At 36.4% G+C, this 11,808-nt stretch overlaps 1 protein-coding gene across 1 annotated transcript; it reads left to right on the forward strand.

Annotated features, from left to right (window-relative positions):
- The first annotated feature begins 720 nt into the window (after positions 1-720).
- LOC127840554 (uncharacterized) lies at positions 721-11,062 on the forward strand. Its single transcript, XM_052368966.1, has 8 exons — positions 721-783; positions 1,203-1,293; positions 3,667-3,862; positions 6,195-6,301; positions 7,216-7,338; positions 9,288-9,470; positions 10,037-10,134; positions 10,913-11,062. The coding sequence occupies exons 1-8, from the start codon at positions 721-723 to the stop codon at positions 11,060-11,062; spliced, it is 1,011 nt and encodes a 336-aa protein (XP_052224926.1).
- Positions 11,063-11,808: the final 746 nt, after the last annotated feature.

An 11,808-nucleotide genomic window follows, 5' to 3' on the forward strand; every position in this document is an offset into this window, starting at 1 on the left:
GCGATATTAACATCGTATGATATTATATCAATTTTATTAACGTAAGGTATTTATTTTTACAAATTCAAAACAACAAGTTACTATTATCTCGAAATATTAATTAAGCAAAAAATAGGCGATAGTTTGTAATCGAGAACTATGAGACAAATATTCCAAGTTGTGTATCACTGGATTAAAGCGATATGTTTGATTGCACTTCTTAGCCCTGAGAATGGTAAGTAAAAACTGCGTATGTGTTCTTATTTAAACAATGTCCACACATTTGCGAAATTGAAAGAAGAAGCACAAAATGCATGCCAAGTAAGATTTTTTTATTTAAAAGACTGTGGCACATATGAACATTCCACATGCGAACACTAAGAAATAGTTAACAATATTAATGTAACATCTCACATGCGTTAATTAAAAAATTAGCTAACATTATCGATGCAACATTCCAAATTGGTATATATTTATAAATGGTCAACACTATTCATGCAACTATCCACATGCGTATAATAATAAATAATTAACACTATAACGTGTCAAATGCGTATATTAATACATATTTAATACAACATTCCACATGCGTGCATTAATAAATAGTTAATACTATATATGTAACATGCCACATGCGTACATTTCGAAATAGCTAAAACTATTTATGTTACATTCCCATTATTATCATTATTTTTATTATTATTATTATAATAATTATTATTATGTATTATTATTATCATTATGGCGGTGGTGATGGCGGTGGTGATGGCGGTGGTGATGTCGGTGGTGGAGGTGGCGGTGGTGGTGATGATGATGATGATGATGATGATGATAAAGATGATGATGATGGTGGTGGTGGTGGTGGTGGTGGTGGTGATGATGATGATGATGATGATGATGGTGATGATGATGATGATGATGATGATGATGATGATGATGATGATGATGATGATGATGATGATGATGATATAGTCGGATCTATTGCACATCGTTTTGCTGTGTTGGCGGGTTTGAAGGTCGCCAACAAGAGAACATGCCAGAACGATGGAAAGAACAAACGCCATGATTCTATCAGTGGTGTGCTTTTTTGTCGTTATGATGGGTATATTTGTCGTTGTTGTCGTCTCGTATTATCGTTTTTGGCGACTTTCACACCCGCAAACACCACAAGACGAAAGATCAAGAAATATACCCGTAAGGACGAGAACAAATATACCCGTCAGGACGTGAACAAATATACCCGTCAGAACGAGAACAAATATATCCGTCAGGACGAGAACAAATATACCCGTCAGAACGAGATCAAATATACCCGTCAGAACGAGAACAAATTATGAAATATACCCGTCAGGACGAGAACAAATATACCCGTTAGAACGAGAACAAATATACCCGTCAGAACGAGAACCACCACCACCACCACCATCATCATCATCGACAACAAGTATACTCGTCAGGACGAGAACAAATATATCCGTCAGAACGAGAACAAATATACCCGTCATAATGAGAACAAATACACCTTTCAGAACGAGAACAAATATACCCGTCAAAACGAGAACAAATATACCTGTCAGAACGAGAACAAATATACCCGTCAGAACAACAAAAAGGGCGACAAATGTCCTTCTTGTCACATTGTAGCCATTATATGGTGTTAAGACGGATATATTTGTAGTTTTTCCGTGTTGTCGAGTTGATGACTTTCAAACCCGCCTTCACGCCACCATGAGAGAATTACAGCTATACCCTCCGGATGGTCAAAAATTGTGACATTTATTTTATTATTTATTATTTTAGTCGGTTTGATGTCATGGCGACATTGCGACATTCTTCACGCATTCCAACATGCCAGAACGATATGACAGAAATCAGCAAGCAACATTCTTGAATGTTCGCTGATTACACTACTGAATCTTAATTCACGTTAAGGAATTTCAAACTACTAGTTTTTCTTACTAGAAAGTACGTCCGATAAATTGTGTCGTAATAATCGGTTTGAATTTATATGAGTTTCTTTGAGTCGATTTGGTCAGTTTTCCACACAATAACCGTTTTCAATGATATCGAAAATCACACGTGAACTCAAGAACGAATAATCGGTGTTTGACTTGCTTTCAACAGAAATAAATCAGACCATGAGAGATTTAAATTAAAGACGAATCGTTATTTAATGTGTTGGCGTAGATCTATCGTATAAATATTAAACATTTTAAACGTCAACAATAATGAAATGAATCTACACGCATGAAATGTGTGTATGCGGAATCCATGACGATTCAATAGAAGGTGATATGTTGTTAAGAACGATCGTACAATGCCTGACGCCTAATTACTTTCGCGATGAAAAGCCTTTATGTTCTATACATAAAAGCCTTAACGTGAGGATTATGTGATAAGATTCACCGAGTGGTAATAAATTAAGGGGGTGTACGTGAACGATGAATCAGTAGGCATTAGTGGATTACACGTACTAAGCTGATTTGTGTTGTTGTTTTTTTCAAACAAGCAGTTCTTTTTCATTCATATGAGTTCTATATTGAAAAATATGCACATTTTTACAATAACTAGTCTATTCAAACATTATTTCGTTTAAAGTAGACACTGTTTGTTTACAAAACAAACGTACTGATAATGAAGTAATTGAAGGCAAAGATTGTCAGCGTAAAATAGATATAGATTGTTACACAAGGGAAAAACGTTTATTTTCTGTGCAAACATATATTCAATATCGCGAACAGGTGCATTTTATGTGTTTTTCATTTGCGTATGTTTTACATAACATAGCAGAAAAGTATCTACAAACATATGTTATTTTAAGTCCATGTGATGTCTACGTAGAATTTACCCCAAATTTAATAAACTCGTAATTTAATTCAATACTGGTTGTCCACAATCGTTTGTTTTTCAATGTTTAATTCAAAGAAACTCTGCATATACAAATCTAGAATATGACCCAATTAATAAGTCAAAAGGTGAAATATAATGGCATATAATGCATATATTTTCAGAGGGAACGCTTGAATTTAGGTATCCGTTTAGGTAGTTGTCGTTAAACAAATGTAGTATTAGTAGTAGTAATATGCTTGCATGATAGACGATTTAAAGATCCAAATTAATATTTTCACGAACCGTTAGTCGTTAAATGTTTGATATTTGTAAGATATTTTTTTCGACAAAATGGAAAACTTCCATTGTCGCTAAAAATTTCTTACATAACCTTAATAGTGTTTTGTTAAGTTTCTTTCTAAAAAAATCACTACCGATACTGCGAGATCACATCATCACACACTTATTTGCGGTTATGTAATGCTACTTTCTTTCTTTTTTCGCTAAATGCTCTTAATGATGCTTTGTGTCTTTAAGCTTTAAATTCCACAATGTTTCACGTCTAAAAAAAATTAATGATTTCCTTAGACAAAATACCCAGAAAACATATGTGCATCGTATGCTACAAAAAATGAGAGACGCTCCAGAATAAGTGCTCTCGCTAAGAAGGTATAACGGATTTATTGATATGCTATGTGCTTATCCTAATCAAAAAGCAGATGAATTTTAACGGTTGAACTTTCTAACAATGGACGATGATGATGATGATGATGATGATGATGATGATGATGATGATGATGATGATGATGATGATGATGACGATGATTATGAGCGTTCGTTCTAAATCACTTTTCACAGACTGCGCATGCACGTGGCCCTCTGCGTTTGCAAACAGCGTCTGGGAGGGAACGCGCGGACAGTTGACGTTTGGAAGCAGCACGTTGGGCGGTCTCGTGATTGACGTCAGCAGTCTGGATCCCTCCGCGGGCAGTCTGTCTACGTGGGAATGCGTGAACACGGACTACTTTCAGGCGGAGGGAATTCTGCTCCTGAAGTACGTTTGTCGCCAGCATGGTTGACGTGTGTAAATGTTACGATGAGCCTTGTTCTTAGAAAACGTGGCTTAATGCATGTGCGTCAAGTGTCATCCCAGTCTCAGTGCATTCAACACAGGCTTTCCAGGGACGACACTTTCCGCTTGCATGGTATTTTTCATTTATAGGAAGTATCTTCTAAAAATAAACAGTTAAAGCGGAAAGTGTCGTCGCTGATGAGAATGTGCAAACTGCACAGGCAAATCAGGGACGACACTGCTCGCACGTGTATTAAGTCCAGTTTTTCCCAAGACTAAGCTCAAATGTTTAAGCATGCGTCGTTTTGTTCATAGTCGTTGATTTCAATGTTTGGGATTCATTTTTTTACTGTGAATTATTATGCGACTGGACTTATTTAAAGCCATACATGCAACGTATGACTCGTATTTAACGAATTTTGAAAGGATGCGGTTCGGCTTACCCTGAACCCGGTTTAAACCCACAGGCTCTCGATGTGTCGCTTCAAGACGAAACTAAGTTAAAAACATGTTATGCTTATAGTTGGTGTTCTTTTCATAAAAGTATTGGATAAGAACAATATTTTTTTCTCTCGATTTAGTGTCTGAATTTCATCGTTTGCTATATTTGAAATCCCGTTTTGTCTGCATTTACACTCGATCTACCGGTACTTATTGTTCAGATAACCTTAAATGTTTTTTCGGCAAATCTGTTTTACCCAGCTTTTCATCTTAAATGACCTTTTACCTAGCGCATGCAGACCCGAATGGATACACTTCATTTATTCCATTGGCTGATTTGGTTAGTTAATTGTTAGGCATTGATTGCTGCTATCGTTGAATGATAATAAAGTAGCCAGTAAAATTATATGCGTTACACTTCGGTTGTTTACTACAAACTTTCATAAATTATTCCCTTATTATAATTTACTACAAACTTTCGATTTTTAATGATAGAAAATGTTTTATTCATTAACACTCATGTATGCGACATTTCAACGAAAACATACATCAGTAATGTAATAGGAGAAACCAATCCACTGTTTTATAATCAGTAGAACCTTTAACGATTGACAAAATGTGTTATAATCGTAATTAATAAATAATGCTGTTGATGATTCCTAAAACAAAACGTGCATTTTTATGATCCGATGCTTTGCAAGATATTGCGGATAGAGTAAGCACTGGGCCAAATAAGTATCTAAAGAGGCTTATCACATCTAAGTCGTGTGGACTGTGCGCATCGATATTCTGCGCAAATAGTTCCTGGTTTACTGACCTCAACTTTCCATTATTAGTTCAGTTTGATTGGGAAGAGGACACGTGTCATATTTTGTTTCTTTATGTTGTGTCTGCGTGTTTTTGTTGCCCTTTTCAGACGCGAAAATCGTTTCATGTAAAATAATTACCACCCCATATATCACAGTAAGCAGGATTGTCCATTTTTATGTAAAACAAACGCAATTCGTCCCAACATTATTTTAATGAAATCTACTTATCCTAAATAAACAACAACGATCCTGTTCAACTCCTTATTTATCACCGCTTTGTTAAATAGAGTGCACATGCTCCTATATAACAAGGCCTGCCTCACAGGACAAATGTGTATGAATCGCTCACTGAAATAAACTATGTAGACTGCAGTCAACAGCAATCTATGTGTATGATGGGTAAGTTGGAAATTTCGTTTCAATAAATGGGGTTTTGACGAAATATTGTAACTATTATTGAAATATGTTTGTGTCTTTGAATATATTTTTTTATAGACTATTTGGTTAACTGTGTCATTGAATGAAGATGTGTTCAATGTGATATTTGTATGCTGTAGAACGTACCCGCACACATTTTAAATATTTTCATACTTAAGGGTTCTGGGCTGTAATTAATAGAGCTATTGTTGTTTTGTAGATAAAGTTATATTACGAGCTTGTTTTCACGTAATTTGGTTAACGACCTTCTGAATATACATCACCACCTTGACATCCGCACTTCAGGTGTCCGTGTTCCCACTTAATAGTATGTCTAGAAAGTTTGAGCACGAATAATACTCTTGACGTTCTTCGATTAACCAGAGCCATATCGTGGCTGTTCGTGGAGTTGGGGGTAGTGTAGGTTGCGCCAGACGCTCGAATCCAAGAAGGCTGATCTAAAGAAACTTGGTCTTCGACCTATGTGCGGGAGTATTATTTTGGTAAAATATACCGCGATCAAGATCTAATTCGTCTACTTTATTCACATGTCGATGCAAAAAATAAGGATTTAACAGTTTTCCCGTTTCTTCATTTACTGGGTTTACCCACTACAACACGGCGACCTTTTCGTCTCTATCTTACAGATCCACTAAGAAGTTCAATCACATCAACGCTCTCTTCCTTGCCTACTTCTGTTTCACGATGACACGAGTGACAGGCGTCGAGGCGTTCTACTTTTATCAGTCGCACGGTATGTATAAGCCTTGTTCTTGGAAAACTGGGCTGATTAGTGAATACATGTGCTTAAAGTGTCGTCTCAGATTAGCCTGTTCTTACGTACCAACGTAGCTCCTGTGATATTTTTACTTCTTTATTGATCCAACCATTGTACTTGAAACTTACGTTTCATCGGTTAAACTGCATAACAAAAAAAACGAGAACCAACGTTGGTATTTTTTTCTATTGGTAAACGGAAAAATGCTTTCACAGAATCAGCTTGGGTACGTTTGATCTATTCTTGACACACTCTGGAAAGGTAATGCGAGTAGTTTATATATGCTTGTCAATATTATTGAAGTAAATATGTCCCACGCGTGGCAAGAAGGTTAAAGAGGCAATCACCTTTTAGCAAAGTGTTACAAAATATACTTATAGTATAAATGTCCATATAGCGATAAGTGGTAATAACCTTTAGGTTTTTCTACAAAACTTGGGGCAATTTCACTTAAGTGGCATTTTTACCACGTGTCGTGGCAACCCTTAAGTTACAATGGCTCAATAACAAAGAATGGAAAATATGAGCCCCGTTCTGTGAAAACTGGACTTAATGAATGCATGAGCGTAAAATTTGGTCCTTAATAAATCCTTGTAGTATTAAAAGGCTTATCAGGGAGGACCCTTTCCGCCTAGACTGTATTTCCGTTAAGAAGAGACTTTCTTTAAACGTAAAACTCCATAAATGCTTTTAAAGTGTCGTCCCTATTTAGCCTGTGCGGACCGAACAGGCATTTCTGGGACGACGCTTTACACTTAGCCCAGTGTTTTAGGATGGGCTCATATTTTCCCCTTTCGTTCATAGAGAGACATTGTCACTTATTTCGACACGTAGTAAAACACGTTGTTCATTTGTTAAAATGGACCTGTGCCCACGTGTTCACCTTTCAGCAATGGAGCCTTCCCTTAACAACGAGCGTATCAAGATACACCAGGCTGAAACGTTCACCACCAAGGCTCAGATCTGTGGTGCTACCCCGCCTGTGCAGGAGTTTCACTACATGGTCAAACAGGGTAAGCAAGCTTGTGGCGGCTTGGAAAGTCTTGAAGACTTTGGCAAATGGAATTCTTTGAGCTTATTGAAATATAAGTATGCACTATGCAAATAAGCAGAGTTGTTCGAAGATGTAATCAAAGTACTGACAGTACTGATGTGACGATGCTTTTGAAGAGGATGGATATAAAAGCATCAATTTAAGTTTATCTACATCACCAAAATTGTGTATGTGGGTACGAAAATTTTGGGTACGAAACAAAAATGGGTACGAAAATTGTGGGTACAAAAATTATGCCAAAAACATTTGGGTAAAAAAAAATTGGGTACGAAAAAAAATTTGGGTACGAAAAAAAATTGGGTAGGAAAAACAATTTGGGTACGAAAAAAAATGGGTACAGAAAAAATTGGGTACGAAAAAAATTGGGTACGAAAAAATTTGGGTAAGAAAAAAATTTGGGAGTACGAGGAAGTAGTACCCATGGGGAACTTGACCCATTCAGCGAAACTGGGAGACGGGTTACATTCTCGATCAAATATAACAAGAAATATGTGGGTTGTATTATTACGTTTCAGCAGATATATTCAAAACTTGATATGATCTTTAATTACACCATGCTCTATAATTTCACATGTATATCATACCAAACTTTATATTTCGTTGTTTTCTTTCCGAAGTTAATGATGTCATGTGTACGGACGTGATTTCACATAATTTTTCTCTTTTGATTATTGTTTTTTTCTAATTCAATAAGCTTGGGCATGTTTGTTCGTTAAGTACGGCAATAATTTCATGATGATTCCCGAAAGTAGGTATGAGCAAATAGTCGTAAGAGTACTTGAATACGTGAGTTCGCCCATGAACACATGGTAAGGTTGACTAAATCTCCGCGATATGACCTAATATGTGTTTAACACAGAAAACAATATCCAACAAACGAATGAATTATCAAACATACTATGTGCACTGATGTGGCTCTGTAATTTTTGTTTGAAAAGTTTATTAAATATGCAAAATGAGACAGCACGCATACGAGCGAGTTTCATAAATATTATATGGCTTTTATGCTGTTTATATATCATACTCGCTACAACGTTTACAAATGGAAAGTTTGAAATAATTCGTTTTCTTTACACTCATGATCGCGTTAAACGTTAATAATACACGTTTTCATTCGCAATTTATTTACGAAATCACTACAAATGTTAAATACAAGACAGAAAATGCATAGTTGTTTCATTGATCTATAAACATATAAGGGATTGAATATAACTCATTTAAAATTAACGTTTTCAAACTATTATTAAATCTTTTCCCCAGAATATGCTGTCCTATTGATATCTGAGCTTCTTTTACCTTTATCAATAATAATCAGCGAGGTATGCCGATTAGAAAAATCGAGCTATCTCAATCGGACTGGCTCGGTCTTTTACATAGGTCGCCATTGTGAAGAATTTTTTCATGGTACGATAACTTAGACGAGCTGCTTCGCAGCATCGTCAAAGAGCAATACGACCTGCAGAGTTACCAGCTGAAAAACTCGGGTCGGCCTTATCGAAGGACTGCACAGGCTAATCTACGTCGACAGTTTACGTAAACGCACTAAGCTCCGTTTTCCCAGAACAAGGCTCACGTGTGTAATTTAAATCATTTATTCGTAGACAATGGTGGTCTTTTGACTGCCAACAGATGTTTAGGCAATTCATGTAAATATTGACCGATGTATCCGTGAATAGAAAATGTAAACATTAAGAAGATTCCATTATTAGGTCAAGAAGTCGCACCTAAGCAGTTCCACCTATGACGTAGCATATCTGCACTCGATACTTGGGCTTAACGCATGTGCGCAAAGGCTATTAATGTTCGTTCAATGGGAAGTCTCTTCGAACAGTTTATGTGGAAAGTGTCATATCTGATTAATATGTGGAACGAAACTTACATTTATCAAAATGTTTTACTATATATTAGGTCAAGAACTCGTGTCTAAGCAGTTCTGTCCGCCTTCTCTGTTAGCCCGGATGGAGTATAACGTGACGTCATCGAACGGCGCCGTCAGCTGTACAGGCCCTGCGGATAGTTGGGACGTCTGTACGGACAAGACGAAGATGACGTTCAACTACTCCACTTGTGCCACGCAGATGATGTATTCAAGTAAGGAACATTAATATATAGTTGTTGTTGTTTTTTACACTGGCGTCCTCTTCATGCTTTAATAGTATATAAGCTTGAATATTGGAAAACGGGGCTTAATGCATATGCCTAGAGTGTCCGCACAGGCTAATCAAGAACGGCACTTTCCGCTTTTATTTTAAAAAATCGTTTTAAGTAGGTATATTCTTAGCGGAAATCCAATCTAGGCTAATCTGGGACGACACTTTACGCACATGCATTAAGCCCCATTTTCCCATAGCGAGACTAAAATGTTTTGATACATAAACAACCATTATAGAATAATTTACGTTTTGACATCTTTAATATTATGTAAAATGTTTGATACAAACACGCATGACCAATTAAATTGTTGGCGATTCTGTTGGAATTCCTTATTTGATAAACATTCAAAAACATCACAGATTTGCGATAGGATATTGGAAATCTGTTCAACCTTGTGCGATAACAAAATAATAAGTAGAGTAACTTATGTGTATGAAAATTGTCAAGAATACAAATTTGTATAGTTTTTCGTAACGCTTACATTTAATATAACAAATATGTAGGTGATGGGCGTGTCTACTGCATGTTTAACCTGACGACTACACACCACTATACCATGGTCTACAGCAACGGCACTTCCGGAAGCAAGTTTATATGTGTGGTAACATGGCCTTAAATCGTCTTGAGTAAAATCGAGTTTTTGATTAGTCAATATAAAAGTAGCCGAGCAAGAAACAACTTTGTTGCGAAGCCTTGTATTTTAAACATAATACATAATATTATCTATTTGGTACAGTAGAAAAGCTATATGAGGGTGAAGAGAAGTGTGCATGTTTCATTAAAAAAATCTATAGAATGTGATATGGACATTTTTGAGTTCAACAGAAGAAGAATGCGATCTCTATATGTGTGTTTACCAGGCAAGTTACATGGACGAATTTAATAATGTAATCAAATGTGGCTGTGACCGTGCGATTATGAACGCATTTCTGGAAGTGGGAGGAAAAGTTCACGGCGTACGGAAGATTATGAATACGCTAAATTTATGTATTAAAAATCATAAAAATATATAAATATATAAATTTGTTATCAACATGCAACAAGGATTCATCAAACATTTCATTAATTGCGCTTTATAGAATAACAACAAAATTATTTTAGCCTCGCTGTGAGAAATCAGGGCTTACTGCATGTGCGTTTTGTCGTCCCAGATAAGTCCCTGCAGTTCATACAGGCTAATCAGGACGACACTTTTAGATGAAATGTAATTTTCCGTTTAAAGGCAGTCACTTCTGATAAAAAAGTCCAATCTATACGGAAAGAGTCTCCTGATGAGCTTGTGCGGACTCCACAGGCTAATTTGGGACGACACTTATCGCACATGCATCAATCACGTTTTCACAGAGCGCGGCTCATTTGTTATTTATGTTCTCCGTCAGGTTTCGAATGAAGCTGGCACCGCTGCTAGTTTTGTAGAAGGACGTTGCGGACAGAGCAACCAGTCGCCAACGACCTTCGCCACCTCCGACGGAAGTGACGTAGGCTTCACCGTCACCATGTCGGCTGCAGGTAACCTTGACATATACTGAGCCAACGAGTGAATTGCATCATTGAAATTCCGTCATACTTTCTGTGGAATTTAGTCGCATAAGTGTTATGACACCAACTTTAATGTTAAATAAGTGGGATATGCCCATGACGACTGGCAACGGACAAGATGGTCAGTATCAAGTTACACTCATACTGAAAATTATACATAATAACTTATCATTTTATGGCATAGTTTCAGACTTTCTTTAGGATGGCATGTTGTTAGTGTAACGTACTTTTGTACCAGCATAGCTTGATCGAATTGTATGTGAGAGCATGAAACGACAACCCTGCAATGAGATTGTAGGTCAGGAAAATGGACTATCCAGCACCGACCATGGGAATGTGCGTTTGGCAATAACAGATTCTTGTTTTCAACTTAAAACTTTCATGTACGCTGTACTTTTCACTATCTTCTCACGGTTAGACAAATTATTAATAATTGTATTTTGTGTCTTTCAGAGACCTGTCGTAAGTATATTATGCCTTAATGTGGACGTGTTTTATCTTTTCGTTATGTCATAAGATGTTCTCAACAATCATATAAATTATTGTGTGGTCATAATGTATAAATACACGTATATAAAGAGCATATGCATGATGCATTTATTTAACTTACGTGTCGCGCCACTTTTTTTCTAGATACGAAGATAATAATCAATTGTCGTTTATTTTGCAATAATTATTGAATGAGCCAAGTGTTTTGAAAATAGTTTTATATTTCTGAACTATTCATTGAAAATTA

The sequence above is a fragment of the Dreissena polymorpha genome, chromosome 8, assembly GCF_020536995.1.
Source record: "Dreissena polymorpha isolate Duluth1 chromosome 8, UMN_Dpol_1.0, whole genome shotgun sequence".
NCBI lineage: Eukaryota > Metazoa > Mollusca > Bivalvia > Myida > Dreissenidae > Dreissena > Dreissena polymorpha.

Coding starts and splice junctions, on each gene's coding strand:
- LOC127840554 (XM_052368966.1), top strand. CDS start 721: ATGGCGGTGGTGATGGCGGTGGTGATGGCGGTGGTGATGTCGGTGGTG. Junction 9,471..10,036: donor CACGCAGATGATGTATTCAA/GTAAGGAACATT, acceptor ACAAATATGTAG/GTGATGGGCGTGTCTACTGC. Junction 10,135..10,912: donor GAAGCAAGTTTATATGTGTG/GTAACATGGCCT, acceptor GTTCTCCGTCAG/GTTTCGAATGAAGCTGGCAC.